The sequence below is a fragment of the Phyllobates terribilis genome, unplaced genomic scaffold, assembly GCF_046119375.1.
Source record: "Phyllobates terribilis strain yellow unplaced genomic scaffold, ASM4611937v1 Scaffold_1__5_contigs__length_1240528914, whole genome shotgun sequence".
NCBI classification, from domain to species: Eukaryota; Metazoa; Chordata; class Amphibia; order Anura; family Dendrobatidae; genus Phyllobates; species Phyllobates terribilis.
In genome coordinates, this window is record NW_027362761.1 from 480,235,814 (window position 1) to 480,256,983 (window position 21,170).

A 21,170-nucleotide genomic window follows, 5' to 3' on the forward strand; every position below is an offset into this window, starting at 1 on the left:
CTCCCCCTTTCCCTAGTTGTTGGGCTCCCTTCCCCCACTTCCCGTCATTGTACACTTGTTCCTTCCCTTACTTTGCTTGACAATAACAGGTAAAAAGTGATTGTATTGTATGGTCCAGCTATGGTTATAATAAATAAGGGTTTTCATGTAAAGCAGCATGAACCAGTCATCTACAGTATCTGTAAATGTCCAGATATAAAGTGAGTGTATGGGAGGGTGTGGGAAACATATTAAAAGGGACCAGATTCTGAGGAGAAACATAGGAAGGGAGAACAGAGATGTTAGATTAATGAAGTGATGCAATCAGTGGCATACATAGCATTCACAGGGGTCCATAGCAAAAGTTCTATTTGTTCAATTGTCAATTCTGAAAGATGCTTTGTAGGATCGTGTCACCGTGAAATATTCTTCAGTGCACAGTGACAGTGCGCTCCATCCCTGGCCGGCAAGACAGCACACTTTATATTTCTTTAATTTAGATACAACGGTCCCAAAAGGGATGAATCTCAAAAGGGATGCATCATTTCATTATTAAACACTTTAATAAGCAGAATTGGTGCTATGCATGGTTACTATTCTTATATATAAATGTGTTTTTTTTATATACACTACCGTTCAAAAGTTTGGGGTCATTTAGAAATTTAATTATTTTTGAAAGAAAAGCACATTTTTTTTTTTCAATGAAGCTAACATTAAATGAATCAGAAATACACTCTATACATTGTTAAGGTGGTAAATGACTATTCTAGCTGCAAACGTCTTGTTTTTATTGCAATATCTGCATAGGTGTATAGAGGCCCATTTCCAACAACCACCACTCCAGTGTTTTAATGGTACATTGTGTTTACTGTGTAAGAAGGCTAAGGCTCTGTGCCCACGATGCAGAAATGCTCAGGATTTTTTCCTGAGCGTTTTTGCATCTCCCTGGCAGAAAAAACGCATGCGGATTGACAAGCGCTTTCCAAGCGATTTTAGCATCACTTGGAAAGTGCTTGTCAACTTGGTCACACTATATAAATCCATGCAAACGGCATGGATTTATATAGTGTGACCTTAAAGAATGTTTAAAAATAAAAAAATAAATCTATACTTACCTTCCGGTGGCCCCCGCAGTCTTGCTTCGCTCCGTCCTGGCTGCCGGCAGCTCGCGGTGCACTACACTGAAGGACCTGCCGTCACATGACTATGACATCAGCGCAAGTCCTTCAGTCCACCGCGAGCTGCCGGCAAGGGAGGACAAGCACAGCGGGGGCCATCAGAAGGTAAATATGATATTTTTTATTTTATTCTTTTTTTTTACAGGTTCTATGGTACCCCGGTCTGGAGGAGAGTCTCCTGTCCTCCACACCCGGGTACCAACCGCACATTGAAACGCTTGGATTCCGCATCTACAGATCCAGTGATGTGGAATTCAAGCGATTCAATGCAAGTCAATGGCGGCGAAAACACAGCGCTTCCGCAAAATAATTGATAGTGCTGCGTTTTTTTCCGCAATGATAACCCGCAGCGGAAATTTCCGCAGCATGTGCACAGCACATGCGGATTATCATTAGGGAACATGGCAGGCCTTCTACCATGCGTTTTTTAAGCATTTCTGCAGCGTTTTTGCTGCTGCGGAAACGCTTAAAAAACGCATCATGGGCACACAGCCTAATGGATGTTTAGAAAACCCTTGCACAAGTATGTTAGCCTAGCTGAAAACGGTTTGGCTGATTTGAGAAGCTATAAAATTGACCTTCCTTTGAGCTAGTTGAGAATCTGGAGCATTACATTTGTTCTAGGAAACTCTCAAAATGGCCAGAAAAAGAGAACTTTCATGTGAAACTTGACAGTCTATTCTTGTTCTTAGAAATGAAGGGTATTCCATGCGAGAAATTGCCAAGAAACTGTAGATTTCCTACAACGGTGTGTACTACTCCCTTCAGAGAGCACAAACGGGCTCTAACCAGAGTAGAAAGAGAAGTGGGAGGCCTCGCTGCACAACAAGACAAGTACATTAGAGTCTCTAGTTTGAGAAATCGACGCCTCACAGCTCCTCAACTGGCAGCTTCATTAAATAGTACACGCAAAACGCCAGTGTCAACGTCTACAGTGAAGAGGCGACTCAGGGATGCTGGCCTTCAGGGCAAAGTAAAAGCCATATCTGAGACTGGCTAATAAAAGGAAAAGATTAAATATGGGCAAAAGAACACAGACATTGGACAGAGGAAGATTGGAAAAAAGTTTTATGGACAGACGAATCAAAGTTTGAGGTGTTTGGATCACACAGAAGAACATTTGTGAGACGCAGAACAACTGAAAAGATGCTGGAAGAGTGCCTGATGCCATCTGTCAAGCATGGTGGAGGTAATGTGATGTTCTGGGGTTGCTTTGGTGCTGGTAAAGTGGGAGATTTGTACAAGGTAAATAGGATTTTGAATAAGGAAGGCTATCACTCCATTTTGCAACGCCATTCCCTTCACTGTGGACAGCGCTTGCTTGGACCCAATTTCATCCTACAACAGTACAATGAGCCAAAGCACACCTCCAAATTATGCATGAACTATTTAGGGAAGAAGCAGGCAGCTGGTATTCTATCTGTAATGGAGTGGCCAGCGCAGTCACCAGATCTCAACCCCATTGAGCTGTTGTGGGAGCAGCTTGACCTTATGGTACGCAAAAAGTGCCCATCAAGCCAATCCAACTTGTGGGAGGGGCTTCAGGAAGCATGGGGGGGAATTTCTCAAGATTACCTCAGCAAATTAACAGCTAGAATGCCAAAGGTCTGCAATGCTGGAATTGCTGCAAAGGGAGCATTCTTTGACGAAAGCGAAGATTGAAGGAGAAAATTTATTCTTTCAAATAAAAATCATTATTTCTAACCTTGTCAATGTCTGGACTATATTTTCTATTCATTTTGCAACTCATTTGATAAATAAAAGTATGAGTTTTCATGGAAAACACAAAATTGTCTGGGTGACCTCAAACTTTTGAACGGTAGTGTATATGCTCAGTGTTTACTGTTGACTTACAATTTATGAACTTAAGTGATATTTTATTATATATTAGTCAATAGTTCCACACTATTCAATATTTTTGCTATTTGGCAAGTTACATTGTTACCATATTTAACACCTTCACCCCTAGGCCATTTTTTTATTTTTTTTCCTTCCCTTCTTCCAAGAGCCATAACTTTTTTATTTTTCTGTCCATATAGCATGAGGGCTTATTTTTTGCAGGGCGAGTTGTACTTTAGAGTTACACCATTTACTTTACCATACAGTGTACTGGAAAATGAGAAGGAAATTCCACGGGCGGTGAAATTGCAAAAAAAGCGCAATTCCACAATTGTTTTTTTTTTTTTTTTTTAATTCACCATGTTCACTATATGGTAAAAATAACCAGGAAATAGGATTCTCCAGGTGAGTACGAGTATGCAGATACCAAACATGTATAGGTTTGTTTTATTTAAGTGGCGAAAAAAAAAAAATCTGAAATTTGTATGAAAACATTTTTTTGCTTTTGTTGCCATATTCGAGACCTGCAGCGGTTTCATTTTTCAGGATCTGGGGCTGAGTGAGGGCTTATTTTGTGTGCTCTGAACTAACAGTTTTACTGATACTATTTTGGGGTACATACAATGTTAATGCATCTCATCGCAATGTTGCGGCAGCCCAAAAAAACATTACTATGGAGTTTCACTTTTTTTTTCTTGTTGCGCTGTTTACCAATCGGATTAATTTATTATACATTTCCATAGATGGTACATTTCTGACCTCAGTGATACAAAATGTGTACTTTTTTAATGTTTATTTTCAAATGGGGCTAAATTTGAGCTTGTATTTATTTTTATTTTTTTTTACTGTATTTATTAGTCCCCTTAGGGAACTTGAAGCTGCGGCATTCACAGGAGGATCGTAATGACAGGCACGGAGGTCATGACAACCTATCAGCGCCCCATGATAATGTCACGGGTGCGCTGATGGTAGCGTGCACTGATTCTTTCTATAAGCTATAACCTGGTTGTTAGCCATTATCCACAATGACTAGAAGGCACCAGCAGTCCAAAATCTTACAAATCCTGAATCACCAGAGATTAGCCACAGAGACAGCAGCAGGCAGTGCCACACAAAGATGGTGGTGGGAACGGAAGGTCATGGGGGTACTTATCCCCATATAAACTGCCGCACACTCCGCTTGATCTTAAATTGTGGGCATGAGACATAGGGACTTTAACAAGATTTTTTCTGTAGTACAGTACACAAAAAAAATACATATGATTCTTAAAAAAAAAAACTAAAATTTAAAAAAGGGCAAAGCCAACTTCAAAGGTGGGTGTGTGGACGCCAGGGCAATGTGTCATTGCTAACATAATGATGAACTTACTTCAAGTGCTGTGACTTCCACTAGACTGCTTTTATCAAGAGACATGTTATCCTGGAACATTTTCTGCTGCTTCACATCGAGCATCGCTAACAGCTCCTGGCACTGCTGGTTTATAACTGGACAGAGAAACGATGGATTAAAATTACATGTGACATAAACTAATGACTCATAATCCAGAGTCGCAGAGAAATCTATATATCTATATACACACACAAGTCCAGCCATCCTGTTTAGTAACCAGAATATTTTTTAGAAACCATACACTGGCTGTGCCAAGTATAATGGAAGCTGATTGCAACGAACAAGTACAGTTATTACTAGAGTCTAAGCCGACTTTCAGCACATCTTTTATGCTGAAAAAACCCCCCTCATATATGTGTATTGCGCAATATATATATACATACATACACACACGCGGTGTTTTCGGCGGCGGAGGAGCGGGGCACATGCAGTAGCCGGCTGCTGCAGCTACCACATGTGCCCGCTGCTAAAGAAAATGAATATTCACTCTTCTCCACGCCCATAGGAGTGGAGAAGAGTGAATATTCATACTCTCTAATAGTGGGCACAGAGGATAGCTGAGCTGCAGCAGGAAGCCGGCAGCTGCGGCTACAGTGTGCGGTATTAGATAAAATGACTATTCACTCTTCTCCACGTCCATAGTCCCGGCGTGGAGAAGAGTGAATATTCCCGCAGCTCACCTCAGCGTCTGAGGGAGCATGGCAGTGAAGTCATGTGCTGCTCAGATGCGGAGGTGAGCTGCTGGCAAACAGGACACATTGCTGGAGCAGAAGTAAGGAAGGTGAGTAGAAGTGTTTATCTTTTTCATGTGTGCAGTGATGGGGGTCCATGTATACCAGGATAGGGGGGCCATGCATACCAGGATTGGGGATCAGTGGGTGGGCCATGCTTACCAGGATGGGGAAATTTACCAGTAGCTGCTGCATTTCCCGCCCTCGGCTTATACTCGAGTCAATAAGTTTTCCAAGTTTTTTTGTGGAAAAATGAAGTGCCTCGACTTCTATTCGGATCGGCTTATACACGAGTATATACGGTAAATACTATTCCAAATTCTTTAAACAAAAATAGTTGTCCCCTTACAGTATCATGTACTTCATACAGTAAATCTTACTTGTGTTCTCAGACTTCAGGACCTTCACTTCATTTGTCTGCAGCTCTAAACTTTCCTTCAGTGCTGCATTTTCATACTGTATGCTATGTGAAAAAAACAGCTTGTCAATTTCCACTGAAAACATTTAGAAGCAGCAAAGAAACAAAACAAAAACAATGTATGATGTAAGGAACATATGAACATATTGGTTAGAAGGACCCACAAATTGCCAAGGAAATGCCTTTTAATTAAAAATAAATAAAAGCAACCCAGCATGAGGATTTGCAGGGTGACTATCTTCAACATTTCTTCAACAGGATAAAGTCACAAGCACCCCATTCTTTTTTTATACATTGCACAATGTCAGACTTGTTAAGGGGAATCTGTCACCAGGTATCTGCTACCCAATCTTAAACCACCATGATGTCGGGGCAGAGACCCTGATTCCAGTGATGTATCACTTATTAGACTGCTTGCTACAGATTTATCTGCTGCTGATCTATCTGTCCTCTGAATGCTGAGCTGTGTATAACCGCACCCACGGATTGGCAGTTTTCTGTGTACACTTTGCATAGACAGAAAGTTGCCAATCAGTGGTGGGGGCGGGATTATACAGAGCTCATAAATATGGAGCACTACATATCAGCAGGTTTACTAGTCATATAGTGATAATCTCTTATCAAAACTATAGCAAGCAGCCCAATAAGTGTCACATCACTGGAATTAGCGTCTCAGTCTCTTGATTATTCTGCTCTCAGATTAGGTGGCAAAAACTTGGTGACAGATTCCCTTTAATAATCTTTATCAATATTGTCCTTGTGACTTATTCTCACACAACTACCATGAAACATTTGTATTATAAACCCAGGACACATAACTTACGCACCGTTCATACTTCTCCTTCCAGGACTCCTCCATGTTCTTAAGCCTCTCCTGATCAAACTCAATTTCCCACTGCAGAACATTTATCTCCTGTGTGGAGAGACACAAAGGCCAAATAATAAACCGCCATACTTAAACATTGTCTTTTATACTCCGGTATTTCACACAGCGCCCATGCACAATCACTGTTTGCTTTCCCTGTTCATTAACCATACATCAGAGTAAGGCTGTCAGCAGTGAGTGATGGATCGTAAAGGTCCTGCCATGTTACTTGTATGTGAGATATGTACTGTGGTCAATGCAACTCTCGTGAGAACAATCCTGGAAAGTCAGGAACAGAGATTCTGATCACCCTGAGCCCGGGAGGAGACCGGTCAACAACTGCAGCAATTAATCCCAATACCACCGTCAGATTCACCTCCTACTGTGATTTCTACACAAAACTGAACAATAAATGTGCTGCCAACTGGGTAAGAAAGCAGAATGTGTGTATATATAGAGCCGCCAGCCATTATTCAGGGAATGGGAAATGCATTTCATTAAAAGGAACCAGTCATGTTGAAAATGGTATCTGTTCTGCCAGCAGAAAGTTATCGAGCAGGAGGAGCTGATCAGGTAGATAGATATTTTTATGGGAAAAGTTTCAGCAAAACTTGCATTTTACTCATTGAAATTCCAGGCGTTTGTATACATAGGAGTCCAATGGGCGGTACTAATCAGTGATGGGTTCAATTTTAACACTGAATTAGAACTTTGGTATCAAACATAGTGGTCAATACATCCCATTACATTATATTAGCAAATTATATTCTTTAAAAGGGGTTGTCTAGCGTTGAGGTACAGGCTGTGCTGCACCCACTAAATAGTTTTTCTTAAAATTCTTAAAAATAAAGAAGTAAAAGCCATTTAGGCCACGTGCACACGTTGAGTATTTGGTGAGTTTTTTAACTCAGTATTTTACCTCCGTATTTGTAAGCGAAAACCAGGAGTGGAACAATCAGAGGAAAAGTAAAATAGAAATAGGTCACCACTTCTGTATTTATCACCCACTCCTGGTTTTGGCTTACAGATACTCAAATACTCAGCATGTATGTGTACATGGCCTAAATGCGGTTTTCTGAATATTTTCTCCCACCTAATCTCACATTGGGCATGCTGGAAGGGATAGTTGCTGATTTTACCAGCCATTCACGATACTCACTTGGTGAAGGACGGTGCCTATAATCAGGGCCAGCTCCAGGTTTTTGTGGGCCCCGGGCGAAAGAGTCTCAGTGGGCCCCTTTAGCACATACCACGATTCATGATGCACAGATACGGCGGAGAAATATAGGTATACAACACAGGGCCCAGCCTGCCCCCTCAGCCTTCATATATGCAAACATGCACGCGCACACACACACACACACACACACACACACACACACACACACACACAATACGCAGACACGCACACACAGTGCAGACACGCACACACATTGCAGACACGCACACACATACACACATGATCATGGTACACAGATATACACACAATACGCAGACACGCACAGATACATACATTTTTGAACACATTCTTAAAAACACATAAAAACAGACAAATATATATACACAGTCATACACAGACATTCACATCACACATTAGAAATATTTTTTATATGGGGATTGGGGGACGCTCGCTCACCTGCCCCCTGGCCTGTGTCCCGTACAGCTCCTCAGTCATGTGGCAGTGCAGGGCCTCAGGCGTGTCACATGGCCCTGGACCATCAGGGAGGCCCACTCGCCGTCAGGGCCCGGGCCGCTTCCCCGGCATCTGTGCAGGGCCGCCAGTGCTGTTCAAGCCCTGCTCTGCTACATGCGGTCAGTGTGCTGCTGCTCCACCAATCAGGCCCAGTGCTGTCACTTTCCAGACATGGCCGCGTGCTGTGCGGCTGTGTCTGGTAGCAATGACGCGGCAGGTGCGACACACAAGCACAATTAAAGGCGCAGTGTCGCCCCTGCGTGTCATTACTACCAGACACAGCTGCACTGCGCATAGCGCGCAGCCATGTCTGGAAAGGGACAGCACTGGGCCTGATTGGTGGAGCAGCAGCACACTGACCGCACATTGCTGCTGCTGCATGAAGCAGAGCAGGGCTTGAACAGCACCGGCAGCCCTGCACAGATGCCGGGGAAGCGGCCCGGGCCCCGATAACGAGTGGGCCCCCCCTGATGGTCCAGGGCCCCGGCACTTGCCCGGGTACGCCGGGTGTTGACGCAAGCCCTGCCTATAATGACCATACTGCATAATAAGCGAGGTCTAATAAAGAGTGATATATGACAACTGTATCAGGGCAGGAAAAGGGCAGCATGATGGCTCAGTGGTTAGCACTGCAGCTTCGCAGCACTGGGGTCAAAGCCCAGCAAGAACAACATCTGCAAGGAGTTTGTATGTTCTCCTCGTGTTTGCGTGGGTTTCCTCCGGGTTCTCTGGTTTCCTCCCACACCCAAAAGACATACTGATAGGGAATGTAGATTGTGAGTCCCAATGGGAACAGTGCCCATAATGTCTGTATATTGTCTGAAATGTAAAGCGCTGCAGAATATGTTGGCGCTATATAAATAAATAAAAATATTATTATTTATAAAATCTGCCTTTTAGTAGCCCATAAAAGAGGACAACCTCCAAGAGAGCTGTACTAGTAGCTGCTAAACTTAACATACTGGAACCTAATAACCAAAAAATAATGTTTTGTGAAGTTAATGGCTCCAGTGGGTCAGATAATAGCCACAGAGGTCAGGAGCATTCTGCACTCCAGCTCCCACACAACTGCCCAGCATGGTAGGTAGACGTTGTAGTGGCACACCAGATGGAGTGCCGAATGTTGCTGACCCCACCCAGGAGGTGCTAGTACAGAAACAGACCTGTAAGTGTAGATGAAAAGGGCTTAAATTATTTTTTTTTACAGCCATTTTATGGAAAAGAAATATTACAAGAGATGCACTATGGATTAGTGTGGTACTGACCTTTTCTAGGGCTCTGCGATGATCTCCTGCTTTCTGAAGCATGACCTTAGTGTGACTCGTGGCTTTATCAAACATTGCCTATGAAAGACAATGCATCACAAAAATCATTCAGTAATTTACTACCCAACACGTAGGGGGCGATTTATCAAAACATTTAAGCCAGAAAACTGTCGTACTTTTGAAAGTTGCAACATTTTTGCGCACTTTTCATGCCAGTATGAAGCAGCTCCACCAAAATGGGCTAGAGCTGAGAAAATGCGGGCGTCAAGATGTGGCCATCATAAGGACTGCTGTTTCTTACTCCAGAAATCTATCGAGGGGCAGTACCTCAAAACACAGTGTCTGCAAATTGAGTTTCTGGTTCTGGCTTTTATGCCAAGTCACGTGACAAGGCTCGTTAAAGGGTCAATATTGACTTTTAGGATCGCTACTTCCTATAGCGGTACTAGAGTTCTGGTCCTCTTCCTATTTGCAAATTTCCCAGAGGAGCATTGCGGCTTAAAAAGTCTCCTCACCTTGACATGCTTATCATGTAACTCTCCGCAAGGAATAATGTTACCCCTTAGATACCGGTCTGACGCCTCTCACCCAGCCAAACCAAAACTCACACTTTGCACTGACGAGGGACACTATCCCGAAACACAGTGTCTGCAAATTGAGTTTCTGGCTTTTATCCTAAGTCATGTGACAAGGTTCATTAAAGTGTCAACAGTGACTTTTAGGATTGCTACTTTTTATAGGTGGCACTAGAGTTCTAGTTCTCTTCCTCTCTGAAGAGACAATTTGCACTTACTCCAGAAATGCTATACCAGTACTATTCAGTGCATAGTACTCCAGCAAGCCCTTCATCAAGACCGGTGTGCGCAACACCAGCCTTAATGAATCGTCCCCCTTATGCCCATCACTTGATGTTTCTTAGATATTTTATATGGACAAAAGAAATAGAATCCTGACAGACCCTATTGACCATAATGGGTTTCATTGGGTTTCTGTCATGATGTCCATCATTTTAATGAAGGAAAAAAAGCCATTTCTTCACATAAGAATTGCAATGGAGCATCCTGATGAAACCTCCAACAGTTTGAGGAAGTAAAATAATGGTTATGATATGAACAGAGGTGTAAATTACCTGAATTCTACTAATTGTGAATTTCTGTTTCCCAAATATTTGGTAAAAAAGTGACTAAGCGTGCGTTCAAAAATTTTTGTTGAGGCATTTTTTACAAAACTGAGTGAAAACCTGTCAAATCTGCTCCGTTTCCACTCCAAAAAGTCATTAAAAAAATTCAGTATGAATACACCCTGAAGGTATGTGCATAAGACGTCTTTCAGGCAGATTTTGCCAGGAATTCGCCTGAATAAGTGTTGCAAGAAGTGAACATAAACCGTAATGTAAAAACGACATTGCTGTGCACGTTAAGTCTTTTGCTTCTTCTCTTTACCATCTGTTCCGCAACCATGAAAGGGTTAAAAGAAGTCACGTTCTCATTCTCCAGGCGACTTTAGGAAAAAGACCACTGAGTTTTCCTTATTCAGCTTTGCCTAGGAAAATATCAGAGGGTCTCTCACAGCTCTGATAGGATGCCTTTGGGCCATCCCGGTAAGCTCTGGCAGAGGTCTGACCGCTTCTACGGTGATCATTGCTCGCTGGATTATATCAGCCATTAGCGAGGCTTATAAGGTGCTCCCCCATTCAGGGTTAGGGTGCACTCTGTGTGGACTGCAAGAGCTTTCTGGGCAGTTCAACAGTTTTCCACCTTGCGGGTCTGTAAAGCAGCCACTTGCTCATCAGTTCATAACGTTTCCAAGTTTTACAGGGTCCACACATTTGCTTTGGCAAATGCAAATCTGGGGAGGCAGATACTGCAGGCAGAAATTGCTCAGGCAATTGCTTGAGCAATGGTGGAAAACGTTCTCTGGTAACTGTATAATGTGTAAATTATTCCCACCCTTGTACAGCTTTGAGACGTTCCACGGTTACTGTGTCTCCAAATAAGACGAATGAGAAAAAGATTTTACGGGGAGTAAAAAAATTTTCATTTTCTTTTCCCACCATATGGCGCAGACTAGTCCGATAGGCATCGCTGATCTTACTTCAGCACCTCATCTCTCATCGCAATCGCCGTCCTCCTGCTTGCTTCATGTGGATGACACGTCCTACGTCATTGACACAGTGTCCCCGAATTGCGCTCCTGCGCAGGCGCCGTTCTCTTTGCCCTACTGAGGGCAGAGCAAAGTACTGTAGTGTGCATGCATCGGGAAAGGCCAAAGAGCACAGAGGCATGAGTACTAAAGTACTTTGATCTGCCCTTGGCAGGACAGAGAGAAGTGCGCCTGCGCAGGAGAGCGATGGGGGACACTGTGTATGACGTAGGATGCCGTGCAAACCTACAAGAGAGGAGGCGCCGGATGAAGACCATTGACGCTAATCGGACTGGACCACACACCATATGGGGGTATAATAAAAGGTCTTTTTCACGCTGTGCAGAGGGGATTGGGGACTTGCATGCAGCTTACTAGAATGCGGTAAAAGAGGCCATAAAGGTAGTGGCCATATGTTATATTGGGAAAACCTGGTGACAGGTTCCCTTTAAGTGTACTTAACTTTATATTCATAGTCTTATCCTCACTGTGTCCATAGTGCCCCCTGATGCCAGCTTTTACGACTTACCATGCTTTGTAACATCTTCAACGCTTCATCCTTTCCATCAAGTTGTCTTTGGAAAGCTTCCAGTTCCACTCTTAAAAGTTCAACTTCCTAAAACCAGGATAGTTATAACTTCTATCAAATCAAATTTCATAAAATTAATTACAGTACACATTTTTTTTTTTTTTTTTTTTTTAATACATGGCACTGGAAGGTAAAATTAACCTGTCTGCCCATTTCACATTTACCTTGTATATCTGCTATGTGTATGATGGGAAGTTACACTTCACAAAGGGTTGAGAATGGTACAACTTAATCAGGCCACTACTGCTCGTAAACTTATGCTAAACGGTTTTCTTAAGACATGACTAAAAGAATGAATCTGAGCCTTAGATTTCCAGAAATGTAAATTTCTCATTTGTACCAAAAGGTTTAGGATCTGATAATTTGCCAAGACCCCCTTTGAACCAGAAAACAGGTGTCTTTCTAAGCTCAAACTCTACTCATCCAATCTATGTGCCATGTTTAAACACCATTTGAAGCCGGATTTCACAAATTTCATGGGAAATCCACCATTATGGACAAAAAAAAAAAAAAAAAAGCTTATGAAACGGGTTAAGAACAACCAAAGATGAGTCGCAAACTAAAATCAAACTATTACTGCACATCCAAAGAGTAATGTACAGTAGAGTTGTATTTCCACAAAGTACCAATGGATGAGGAATAACTTTACTCCTCATGTGGTACCCTGCAGGGGTAACAAGGAGATTATAAATAAAGGGTTACACTATAGAGAAGCTTACTTCTGTGACGTCTTGTAGACGCTGCCTCAGATCTTCATTAGAAATTTCAGAACTTGCATCTGCAGAGAATAGACAAATCTTAACGACTGCACTGTCCACACAATGTAGAGTTTAAAAACGAATGAAATTACTTATAACGTTAATCCATAAAAATATTTTTCCATGATGCCCAACTGTAGCCAAAAATCACATTGATCGGAGCGTTTAGTTAACCGGCACAGTTGCAGCACTACTAAAGATGGAGCATTATTTTAAATGGGTTGTCCACTGCACAGACAAGCCCTTCTCATTTGCAACATTCTCCCATATAAAATAACAGCATGTGCTCACCTCCAATGCTGTTGGCATTCCAGCAATGTCAGCGCCTGGTCTCCCGGGGCTCACGTGACATTATGTGATGTGAGCCCTGCAGCCAATCAGCAGCTGCTGCATTCTCATTGCCTTAGTCATAACGGATATATGTATGAAGTCAGAGAGCAGCTCTCACTTCTTCCAGGTATCAGTTTTGCATAAGCCATTTTACAGGGGAATATAGCAATTGAGAAGGGGTTATCTGAGTAGTGGACAACCCCTTTAACCCATTCCCATTTTTTGCATTTTTGGGTTTTCCTCTCCTTATTCCAAGAGCCATAACTTTTTTATTTTTCAGTCGGTATAGCCGTGTGAGGGCTTGCTTTTTGCAAGACGAGTTGTACTTTTGAATTACACCATCCATTGTATCCTGTGATGCACTGGAAAGCAGTAAAAAAATTCCAAGTGTGTCAAAATACAAAAAGATAGTGCAATTCCGCAATTCTTTTTTTAATTTACAGTGTTCACTTTAGGGTAAAAATGACCTTGCAATATGATTCTCCATTTCAGTACGATTACACAGATACCAAACATGCATAGTTTTTATTTAAAGTGGTAAACAAAAAAAATACATTTTGCTCGTGTTGCCATCTTCTGAGAGCCGTAACGGTTTCAATTTTTCAGAATATGGACTTGTTTGATGGCATGTTTTTTTAGCAACAAGTCTATGTGTTTATTCATATCACTTTGGGTTAGCTACGATGTTTTGATCTCCTGTTATTACATTTTTTTTGTGTTGTTGCGTTGGCCTGGAAAACCTAAATTCTGGCGTTTCCTGTTTCTCGTTACACCATTTACCGATTGGATTAATTTACTTTATATTTTGATACCAAACATGTATTTTTTTATTTCTTAATTTTTAATGGGGGAAAAGAGGAGTGATTTGAACCTTTTATTATTTTTTTAAAAATTTCTTTCAACTTTTCACTGTATTTGTTGGTCCCCTTAGGGGACTTGAAGATGTGATCGTCCGATCACTTGAGCTATATATAGCAGTGCATTAGCACCACTATGTATAGAGAAAATCACGATCTCCTATGAACGTCAGCCATAGGTTGATTTTCACAGCAGCACCATGATGATAGGCACAGGGGTCTTCAGCAGACTCTGGTCCTCTCATTGCTGTTAGAGGCATATGATGGCTGAATAACACAGCCATTATCTGCCGGTAAAGATGTGGGCAAGGCGTGTTAGCCCGCATCAAAGTCAGGGAGCCTGCATATGAAGTACCAGTTCGTCATATGTTGGTAAGAGGTTAACACAGGGCAACAAAATCAGGGGAGTAGTAAAAATAAAAAAGTAAAGATATGTTTGACCCACAGCAGCCAATCAATAGAGACTAAGGGCTCATGCAGTCATCCTTGGACCTCAGCCTGAGCATGGTTGCAATGCATGGACTGTCCGTGGGTCTCACAATCTGAACTCGACATGGTCATAAATGCCTATGAGGTTATTGAGTTTGGATCAGTAAACCCCCGGACAGACCATGCACGGACGTTTGTATGAGCCCTCACACTGAGCACCAATGGTCATCAATATAGTCATGAGATTCATACATTTACAAGTCAGAAAATAAATGACATAAATTGAAACAATTCTATTAAGATGGGGCACATGAAAATAGTTCAATCTGAAGTCTGTTATAGAGCAGGAGAAGCTGAGCAGAGTCAATACAATTTATTTTATTAATGTCTATCCCTGTTCAGTCTGAGCTTAGGAGTTCATATTGGTCTCGGTTTCGGCAATTTCCATCTTTTAATTAGACAAAAAAGCAAGGTTTTAGCTTTAAAAGGAGAAAAATAATCAGAGTTCCCCTTTCTCTATTTCAGCTCTTATATAAGCAAGTCTCAGACCCCTGTGCCATAAAACACCATGTTCACACTATCAGTATTTTTCATCAGTATTTGTAAGCCAAAACCAGGAGTGGGTGATAAATGCTGAAGTGGTGACGTGTTTCTATTATACTTTTCCTCTGATTGTTCCTCACCTGGTTTTGGCTTATACATACTGAAGTAAAATACTGAATGCGGCCTAAAGGTGAGGGAATATAGACCAAGATTTGTCAAAGCTGTATCTCTTCTCTTTCTTTGGCAATATGCACATGAAGATTTCGGAGGTGTCTTTTGGAGTGGGTTTGCTGAAAAGAAGCCTGAAAAATTGCTCAAAAAAGTTTAAAAGACTCTTCCTATTCATTTCTATTATAAAACAACTTTGCCATTTATACAGTGGGTACGGAAAGTATTCAGACCCCTTTAAATTTTTCACTCTTTGTTTCATTGCAGCCATTTGGTAAATTCTAAAAAGTTCATTTTTTTCTCATTAATGTACACTCTGCACACCATCTTAACTGAAAAAAACAAATAGAAATTTTTGCAAATTTATTAAAAAAGAAAAACTAAAATATCACATGGTCTGAAGTATTCAGTATACAGTAATTAGACTAAGTGTCTGCCAGTCTTACCAATGCTGTTCTGTCTGCACCGGGTGTAAAGCTCTTTCGCTGGCCTCACAGTCTCACTTTCTTCGGACATGCTATTTTTTCTTACATGATGTCTCGTGTTACAATAGTCTTCTCCCTTCTTAATAAGGTGGTAATGAAGAGAACTTGATCCTTTCCTTAGTTTGAATGATTTTGCCATAGTTTCATCAAGACTTTCGTAGAGTCCACCCGGTTTTCTCCCAAATCCTTCTCCCAAGTCTCCACCAGCCATAAAGTCTTCCTCATTCTCTGAAAGGGAGTCAGTCATGGCCAGCATGTGAAGGGATTGTCCTACAGATCTGAAACATAAATAACATATACAGTATAATATGTTTTAACATATCAGTATGTATACTAATTATATATTTATATTGCTCCACGGATCCTCACATTAGATCACTAATACTTACCTTGTCCATCATATAAAAGGATTATTTGTAGGAAGTAAATTGTGAGGCATCATTGAAGCACCACTCTAGCGTTTTGTTTTTTTTATTGCAGCGCTGGAGTGATGCTTCTAATGTAAGTTCCCTGCCCCTAGTTTTTCCACTTACCAGCCGCCGTCTTTATCTTTTAATCGGCGCCGCTCCAGTCTGTCTCCAGCAGTTTGTGACCTGCCGGATCGCTCCAGCGTTTGCTGGATAAGCCTTAAGTTACAACTCAATGTAAGTCTATGACAGCCATAACGAGGCATATACTGAAAATGCCCAAACCCCATTTCAGAATACTAGTAGTATACTAAACAAAAATGACCTCCAGATTCCCTTTAAATAAAAAAAACAACAAAAAAACTGTACGTACGTTTGGCATCGGTGTACTCGGAATGACCTGGGGAATCATATTGCCAGGTCAGTTTTACCTTATAGTAAACATGTTAGTTATAAAAAAAAAAAAAAACAATTGTGAAATTGCACTTTTGTTTACAATTTCAATGCACTTGGAATCCCCCCCCCCCCCATTTTCGAGTACATTATATGGTAGAATAAATGGTGTCATTCATAAGTACAACCCACAAAAAACAAGCCCTCATATAGGATACTGTTGGAAATTAAAAAAAATTATGGCTCTTGGACAAAAGGGAGGAAAAAACTAAAAAAAAAAACAAACAAACAAAAAAAAAAACTGAAAATCGCCATATCATGAAAGTGTTAAATCATCAGCATGTCAATTTATGCTTCAGATTAAACCCTCTGTGATATACACATGTGGATTAAGCTGCAAGTTTGTGCCAAGCTTTTGTCTTTCAGTCTTTTGTATTAGATCCATGGCAAAATCTGTAAAGGAAAAATTCTGTCACATTTAAATATAATCTTAGGCAAACTACTTAGAGACACAGACCCCGAATCATCAACACCGGCGATTTATACACCAGTCTTTATAAGGCGATATGCTGCCCCCGTCCAGTCGCTTCCATTCCACACAGAACAGCGGTGCCCCCCCCGTCCAGTCGCTTCCATTCCACACAGAACAGCGGTGCCCCCCCGTCCAGTCGCTTCCATTCCACACAGAACAGCGGTGCCCCCCCCATCCAGTCGCTTCCATTCCACACAGAACAGCGGTGCCCCCCCCATCCAGTCGCTTCCATTCCACACAGAACAGCGGTGCCCCCCCCATCCAGTCGCTTCCATTCCACAGAGAACAGCGGTGCCCCCCCGTCCAGTCGCTTCCATTCCACACAGAACAGCTGTGCCCCCCCCCGTCCAGTCGCTTCCATTCCACACAGAACAGCGGTGCCCCCCCCGTCCAGTCGCTTCCATTCCACACAGAACAGCGGTGCCCTCCCCATCCAGTCGCTTCCATTCCACACAGAACAGCTGTGCCCCCCCCCGTCCAGTCGCTTCCATTCCACACAGAACAGCGGTGCCCCCCCCCATCCAGTCGCTTCCATTCCACACAGAACAGCGGTGCCCCCCCCCGTCCAGTCGCTTCCATTCCACACAGAACAGCGGTGCCCCCCCCCATCCAGTCGCTTCCATTCCACACAGAACAGCGGTGCCCCCCCCATCCAGTCGCTTCCATTCCACACAGAACAGCGGTGCCCCCCCCCGTCCAGTCGCTTCCATTCCACACAGAACAGCGGTGCCCCCCCCCATCCAGTCGCTTCCATTCCACACAGAACAGCGGTGCCCCCCCCATCCAGTCGCTTCCATTCCACACAGAACAGCGGTGCCCCCCCCCGTCCAGTCGCTTCCATTCCACACAGAACAGCGGTGCCCCCCCCCGTCCAGTCGCTTCCATTCCACACAGAACAGCGGTGCCCCTCCCCATCCAGTCGCTTCCATTCCACACAGAACAGCGGTGCCCCCCCCATCCAGTCGCTTCCATTCCACAGAGAACAGCGGTGCCCCCCCCGTCCAGTCGCTTCCATTCCACACAGAACAGCTGTGCCCCCCCCGTCCAGTCGCTTCCATTCCACACAGAACAGCTGTGCCCCCCCGTCCAGTCGCTTCCATTCCACAAACAGCGGTGCCCCCCCCATCCAGTCGCTTCCATTCCACACAGAACAGCGGTGCCCCCCCCGTCCAGTCGCTTCCATTCCACACAGAACAGCTGTGCCCCCCCCGTCCAGTCGCTTCCATTCCACAAACAGCGGTGCCCCCCCCCCGTCCAGTCGCTTCCATTCCACAAACAGCGGTGCCCCCCCCCGTCCAGTCGCTTCCATTCCACACAGAACAGCTGTGCCCCCCCCGTCCAGTCGCTTCCATTCCACAAACAGCGGTGCCCCCCCCATCCAGTCGCTTCCATTCCACACAGAACAGCTGTGCCCCCCCCCATCCAGTCGCTTCCATTCCACACAGAACAGCGGTGCCCCCCCCGTCCAGTCGCTTCCATTCCACAAACAGCGGTGCCCCCCCACATCCAGTCGCTTCCATTCCACACAGAACAGCGGTGCCCCCCCCATCCAGTCGCTTCCATTCCACACAGAACAGCGGTGCCCCCCCCATCCAGTCGCTTCCATTCCACACAGAACAGCGGTGCCCCCCGTCCACTCGCTTCCATTCCACACAGAACAGCAGTGCCCCCCCCCGTCCAGTCGCTTCCATTCCACAAACAGCGGTGCCCCCCCCGTCCAGTCGCTTCCATTCCACACAGAACAGCTGTGCCCCCCCGTCCAGTCGCTTCCATTCCACACAGAACAGCGGTGCCCCCCCCCCGTCCAGTCGCTTCCATTCCACACAGAACAGCGGTGCCCCCCCAATCCAGTCGCTTCCATTCCACACAGAACAGCGGTGCCCCCCCAATCCAGTCGCTTCCATTCCACACAGAACAGCAGTGCCCCCCCCCCGTCGCTTCCATTCCACACAGAACAGCAGTGCCCCCCCCCCGTCGCTTCCATTCCACACAGAACAGCGGTGCCCCCCCGTCGCTTCCATTCCACACAGAACAGCGGTGCCCCCCCGTCGCTTCCATTCCACACAGAACAGCGGTGCCCCCCCCGTCCAGTCGCTTCCATTTCACACAGAACAGCGGTGCCCCCCCCCGTCCAGTCGCTTCCATTCCACATAGAACAGCGGTGCCCCCCCCGTCCAGTCGCTTCCATTCCACATAGAACAGCGGTGCCCCCCCCATCCAGTCGCTTCCATTCCACACAGAACAGCGGTGCCCCCCCCATCCAGTCGCTTCCATTCCACACAGAACAGCGGTGCCCCCCCCCATCCAGTCGCTTCCATTCCACACAGAACAGCGGTGCCCCCCCCATCCAGTCGCTTCCATTCCACACAGAACAGCGGTGCCCCCCCCATCCAGTCGCTTCCATTCCACACAGAACAGCGGTGCCCCCCCCATCCAGTCGCTTCCATTCCACACAGAACAGCGGTGCCCCCCCCATCCAGTCGCTTCCATTCCACACAGAACAGCGGTGCCCCCCCCATCCAGTCGCTTCCATTCCACACAGAACAGTGGTGCCCCCCCCATCCAGTCGCTTCCATTCCACACAGAACAGCTGTGCCCCCCCCGTCCAGTCGCTTCCATTCCACAAACAGCGGTGCCCCCCCCATCCAGTCGCTTCCATTCCACACAGAACAGCGGTGCCCCCCCATCCAGTCGCTTCCATTCCACACAGAACAGCGGTGCCCCCCCCATCCAGTCGCTTCCATTCCACACAGAACAGCCGTGCCCCCCCCATCCAGTCGCTTCCATTCCACACAGAACAGCCGTGCCCCCCCCATCCAGTCGCTTCCATTCCACACAGAACAGCGGTGCCCCCCCCATCCAGTCGCTTCCATTCCACACAGAACAGCGGTGCCCCCCCATCCAGTCGCTTCCATTCCACACAGAACAGCGGTGCCCCCCCCCATCCAGTCGCTTCCATTCCACACAGAACAGCGGTGCCCCCCCCCCATCCAGTCGCTTCCATTCCACAGAGAACAGCAGTGCCCCCCCCCGTCCAGTCGCTTCCATTCCACAGAGAACAGCAGTGCCCCCCCCGTCCAGTCGCTTCCATTCCACACAGAACAGCGGTGCCCCCCCATCCAGTCGCTTCCATTCCACACAGAACAGCGGTGCCCCCCCCCCATCCAGTCGCTTCCATTCCACACAGAACAGCGGTGCCCCCCCCATCCAGTCGCTTCCACTCCACAGAGAACAGCAGTGCCCCCCCCGTCCAGTCGCTTCCATTCCACACAGAACAGCGGTGCCCCCCCCATCCAGTCGCTTCCATTCCACAGAGAACAGCGGTGCCCCCCCCATCCAGTCGCTTCCATTCCACAGAGAACAGCGGTGCCCCCCCCGTCCAGTCGCTTCCATTCCACAGAGAACAGCGGTGCCCCCCTGTCCAGTCGCTTCCATTCCACACAGAACAGCGGTGCCCCCCCCATCCGGTCGCTTCCATTCCACACAGAACAGCGGTGCCCCTCTCACAAGCTCCTGCTCATTGTGTACTCAGGAAACGACACTACCACTCCCTGATACAGAGCAGATACAGCCTGGCAGTCCAGTATCTGCACACACTGGGCTAGAAATAAAAGGGAGCACACAAATCTGATCCCCCCCCCCGAGTATCCTGACCTCAGAGCGCCGCACTCCCCGACTATCCTCTAGTGACCAGTGCCGTGGTGCACATAGAGCTTCCCACTCTATGAACACCCGGATGACAGAGCAGCCAGGTAAATAAGGTCATCAGCTGAGTGTCCAGTTATAGCCTTGGTATATATAGAGGGTCTCACCCACCGTGCAGCAGGGGCTCCCGCCTGTCAGTCACTTCCTCCCCACAGATGTTACACTACACTCAACTCTGTGATTTCCTCCTCTACAGACGTGGCCGCCCCTCCTTCTACCGGTCACATGACCTGAAGGCTGGGCCCTGCCTATCTCACCTGAGTGCACCTGTCCTCAGCACACACACAAATGTATATATGCCGCAGTGTTATAATAATAAATAGCCTAATAATAATAATAATAATAATAATAATAATAATAATAAATAGCCTAATAATAATAATAAATAGCTTAAATAGGTTCTATGAGTTTATGAGATTATATAATCAAATCTGCCAAAAGAGAAACTCCCATATAACAAAGAGTAAGAAAATA

The 21,170-nt window shown here is 45.1% G+C and overlaps 1 protein-coding gene across 1 annotated transcript in view; it reads right to left on the minus strand.

The window, feature by feature from the left end:
• The window catches only part of CCDC125 (coiled-coil domain containing 125), a 28,106-nt gene extending 7,174 nt beyond the window's left edge, over nucleotides 1-20,932 (minus strand). The window contains 8 exon segments of the mRNA XM_073679337.1: nucleotides 4,366-4,481; nucleotides 5,498-5,580; nucleotides 6,363-6,448; nucleotides 9,359-9,436; nucleotides 12,030-12,116; nucleotides 12,809-12,867; nucleotides 15,621-15,937; nucleotides 20,808-20,932. Of these exon segments, the coding sequence (XP_073535438.1) occupies nucleotides 4,366-4,481; nucleotides 5,498-5,580; nucleotides 6,363-6,448; nucleotides 9,359-9,436; nucleotides 12,030-12,116; nucleotides 12,809-12,867; nucleotides 15,621-15,915 (804 nt within the window). The 5' untranslated portion in view covers nucleotides 15,916-15,937; nucleotides 20,808-20,932.
• Between the last annotated feature and the right edge of the window lie 238 nt (nucleotides 20,933-21,170).